At 61.8% G+C, this 4,179-nt stretch overlaps 1 protein-coding gene across 1 annotated transcript; it reads right to left on the minus strand.

Moving 5' to 3' along the window:
- Nucleotides 1-3,032: 3,032 nt before the first annotated feature.
- On the minus strand, nt 3,033-4,007 carry MNEG_12041 (hypothetical protein; the record flags this gene model as incomplete). Its single annotated transcript, XM_014039489.1, has 1 exon — nt 3,033-4,007. The coding sequence occupies one exon, from the start codon at nt 4,005-4,007 to the stop codon at nt 3,033-3,035; it is 975 nt and encodes a 324-aa protein (XP_013894943.1).
- Nucleotides 4,008-4,179: the final 172 nt, after the last annotated feature.

The following is a 4,179-nucleotide window of genomic DNA, read 5'->3' on the forward strand; positions in this document are numbered from 1 at the left end:
GCGTGAGGCGTGGCGAGGAGAATGCGCCTGTGAGGCTCAGCTCCAATGACCTGCCCGAGCCTTTGCAATGTGGTATCATCATTCGTTGGCACCTGCATGTGCTCACAGCCGCTGCACCACTGCATCACAGAGTCTGGTAACGCACCCTGGCTAGCCGTGCACTTAACCGTTGCGTGACGGGGCCAGCAGGGGGCATGCCCCGCAGCGCAGAGCAGCGGCCACAATCGTGCAGCTCGTCAAGATTGAGGCGATCACCACCACCGCTGTGCGTTCACCTTCAGCCTCGGAGCGACCAGACTTTGCGCTTGCGAGATCTGGGACGGCATAACAGGTCTAGTATAACATGTTCAATAGCTGCAGCAACGGTGAAAAATATGATTGATCCTCGCATGGCTAGCATATTGCTACTCTATGCACGGCCCAGTGCAGTCCGAACAGCTGCTAGAGCTCGAGCTCAGCCGGTGCGCACGGTCAGCAGCCGCAGCCCAGCATCGCACGCAGCAGCGCGCATCCATGTTGCGGCATTGCGCCGGCAAGCACGCATGAGCTTTGCTACGACAGCAGATGCATGTGCGCGTGCATGACCACAGCGGGCACACGGCATGCGTCCTGGGATGTGAACGCACGAAGAAGCGTCCCCAAAGCGCTCAGGCGTGGTGCATCCAATCACGCCAGACCTGCGGGCAGACGCATGTCAGCTGCCTTTCCCACCGCACCGTGTGCTCAAAGGAAGCAGAGGCGCGTCAAGTGGGTTCGTCGGCGCCCTGGCAGTGCTTGGGCCGCACCACAGATTGTTGGCTGCAGCAGGATGCGCCGCACCCGACTCCGCGCACAGGCACCGTTGTCGCTGCCTTGTTCCCAGGTAAGAGGTATCAGAGCGGTTCGAATTCTGCAGCGGGTAAGCTTGCGCCTGCAGCCGGGGCTGTCGCTGAGGTGATCATGCAGGCCGCTGCTCAAAGCTCCCCCATTTCAACAGGCCACCGACCAGTGGCACTCGCGAGAGGGCAAGAAGGGGTTCAAAGCCACTACGTCGGCAAATCCTGAGGCGGAGATGTGCTAGATGTGGTGTTTGTTGCGGATTGCTTGGCAGGTGGCTACGTGACCGGGAAGATCAAGGGCACCATGTGGGCGGCTGCGGGGCGGGCCCCGGTGGCGGGCGGGTGTCTCGCAACGGCCGGTCTGATGCGGTGCGTGGGCTGGCAGGACCGACGACGGCGGGCTGCCCAGCCTTTGGGCGGGCCGCGGGCCGGGAGGAGGGAACTGGGAAGGGGGTCGCGGGCTCTTCCATATCGCATGGGCGTCCTGCTTTCCCGCGCCCCTCCCAGCATCTGAGCCCGCCCGCTGCTTGGCGGCCCCCCGCTCACCCACCCCGCTCGCGACTTGCAAACCTCACTGAAGCAGAAATTCGCCACCCGCCACACACCTGGGCCCCTATCCGCGCAGGTTCTCGGTGCCCGAGGGCGGGAAGGTGGGCGTCATCGGCAGCGCAAGGGCATGATGGACCATAACAAGGAGGGGCCCCATGAGTTCCACCTGGACGCCTTACGTGCCTGCAATGGTGAGCTCGCCAGGGCGTGGCTCACTGGCGCGTCGTATCTTCAAAACCTGACTCCGACTGTTATGGCCCATTGTCATTGTTTGCGCTTGCATGAGTGGCGTGGTGCTTTGTTTTGTCCTTGTGCGGCCTGCCCCCCGTGCCGCACGCACTCCTGTAAAGCTAGATTGTCTATTGACAGAATTGAAGAAGAATCAGTTTTGGGATTGTTACTGCACCCCGTGGTCGGCCGCTTCTGAAGCCATCTAGGCTCATGGGAGTGGCAAGCACCAATGTTGCATGACTGAGACGCACGTGGCTACCATCCGCGTCGTGCAAAAAGGGCCCGAGCGCCTGCTGGTCAGCAGTGAGCATAACCACGCTTGTGCGGGCAGGTTTGCATACAAGGGCACAAAAACCGCGGCTTGGTACGGCCGCCCACGCATGCAGGACAATCAAGCAAAGCATATGTATTCAGCCATCTCGTCAAGTAAGGCCTAGGCCGTTGCAATGGGGGCGACGGGTGGGGGTCTTGTCGTGCAGGGTGGGCGACGGGACGGGGCAGCAGCACAAGCGCATCAATGCCCGTGCCTGTTGCTGGTTCCAAATTAATGACGTGTGGCGGACCTAGTAGGGCGTGTACGTCAGAAAGCCAGCACCAGGCATCTCATTACCACCTCCCGCAGTAAAGCAAGCCTCAAAGTCCGCGTAGACGTCACCACCACGCTGGACAGCCAGCGCGGCCTGGTTTGCCAGCTCGCGGTCGCAAACAGGCGGCGCCAGCCCCACCTGCCAACAGGTGGCGCCTACCCGACGTTGCGGCCGGGCCAGATCTCAGTGTGTTCTGCAACCCAACCGCGCAGGCTGCCGAAAAGGCGCCTCGGGCGCCGCCCTGGGCGGCAAGCCAATCAGCGCGCGTGCAGCCAGGTAACGCTCCAGGTGCCACGCGCCCGTGCCCTGCTGAGCGGGGGCGAGCGAGAAGTCACCCACAAGTGCGTGCCCATCACACAGTGCCCTCGTAAAGTGTCTTCTACTGTTGCATGCGGCTGCTCTCGTGCAACGACGCAGGCTGGGTGAGTGGGTCAAGATTGCTGCCTTGCTGCACATGGCAGCATCAAAAAGCGGTCAGCAGCACACCAAAATTGAATAGAGCAATATAAGCAGGTTCATCAAATGGCGAGCACACATGCTCTTGGGATGTGTGTGCATGCAGACACAAGACCGTGCACATGCCTGTGCATGTGTAATCCTAATCCTATCCCAATTCCCACGTGCACCAAAACAACTGCCCACGCATTTGCACTCAAGCACACCACCCACACACGGCCTTGCCTGCACGCCCACACGCGCATATGCATCAAATGCTACAAATGCAGCCAACCGCATCATCACATTTCAAATTATCCACTGATTCCAACGACACACCACTTTTGCACGCCCCAAATCATGCAGCAGCGGCTCGCCGCAAGGCAGCTACCACTGCCTTTGGCTGAAGTCATCAGGGACCACCGCCTCCTGCGGTAGTAGGCCGCTGCCGCCGCCGCAAGTATGGAATATTGACCATGCCTGACGCAGCGTGGGCCTTGCAGTAGATGCCCTTGGCCTCCCCCTCGAAGTTGAAGCTTGGCAGCGTGGTGCAGCTGGGCGCCTGGCAGCGGGGACTGACCACGTTCACCATGCCTGGCGCAGCGTGGGCGTTGCAGAAGATGCCCCTGGCCTCCCCCTCAAAGTTGAAGTTGGGGCGCTTGGTGCAGCCTTGCGCCTGGCAGCGGGGCTTGACCACGTTCACCATGCCGGGCGGAGCGTGGGCCTTGCAGTAGATGCCCTTGGCCTCCCCCTTGAAGTTGAAGTTGGGGCGCTTGGTGCAGCCGGCTGTCTGGCAGCGGGGCTTGACCACGTTCACCATGCCTGGCTGAGCGTGGGCCTTGCAGTAGATGCGCTTGGCCTCCCCCTTGAAGTTGAAGCTGGGATGCTTGGTGCAGCCGGGGGCCTGGCAGCGGGGACTGACCACGTCCACCATGCCTGGCGCAGCGTGGGCCTTGCAGAAGATGCCCCTGGCCTCACCCTGGATGTTGAATCTTGGCTGCGTGGTGCAGCCAGGGGCCTGGCAGCGGGGACTGACCACGTTCACCATGCCTGGCGTTGCATGGGCGTTGCAGAAGATGCCCTTGGCCTCCCCCTCAAAGTTGAAGTTGGGGTGCGTGGTGCAGCCCGGGGCCTGGCAGCACCTCCTAGACTCTGGGTCCACACACACCATGGGGGTGAGGCCAAAGTAGGGGCCGCCACCTCTGCTCTGGAGCTCCAAGTCGCGGCCTGAAGTGCATAGCGCCACATTGGGGTGCCGCTGCAGCTGCCGCGCCCACAGCCTGTCGTTCGTGCAGCGCACAGCGCCACCGGCGTGAAGCCAGAGGCTTGGCCGCGGCTGTGTTGATCTCCATGATGGGTTCTGGCTGATCTGTCCAAGTCTCAACATGGCAGGCAGGGGGTGGGGCCTGAGAGGCGGGAATGTGAGTGTGGGCCGGCGAGGGGAGGGCGGGGAGGTTGTGAGGCGTTGTGAGGAGATTGCGCCTGTAACGCTCAGCTCCATTGACCTGCCCAAGCCTTTGCATGTGGTATCATCATCCAAAGCACCTGCATGTGTCGGC

This window comes from Monoraphidium neglectum (genome assembly GCF_000611645.1).
Source record: "Monoraphidium neglectum strain SAG 48.87 unplaced genomic scaffold scaffold03028, whole genome shotgun sequence".
Taxonomy (NCBI): Eukaryota; Viridiplantae; Chlorophyta; class Chlorophyceae; order Sphaeropleales; family Selenastraceae; genus Monoraphidium; species Monoraphidium neglectum.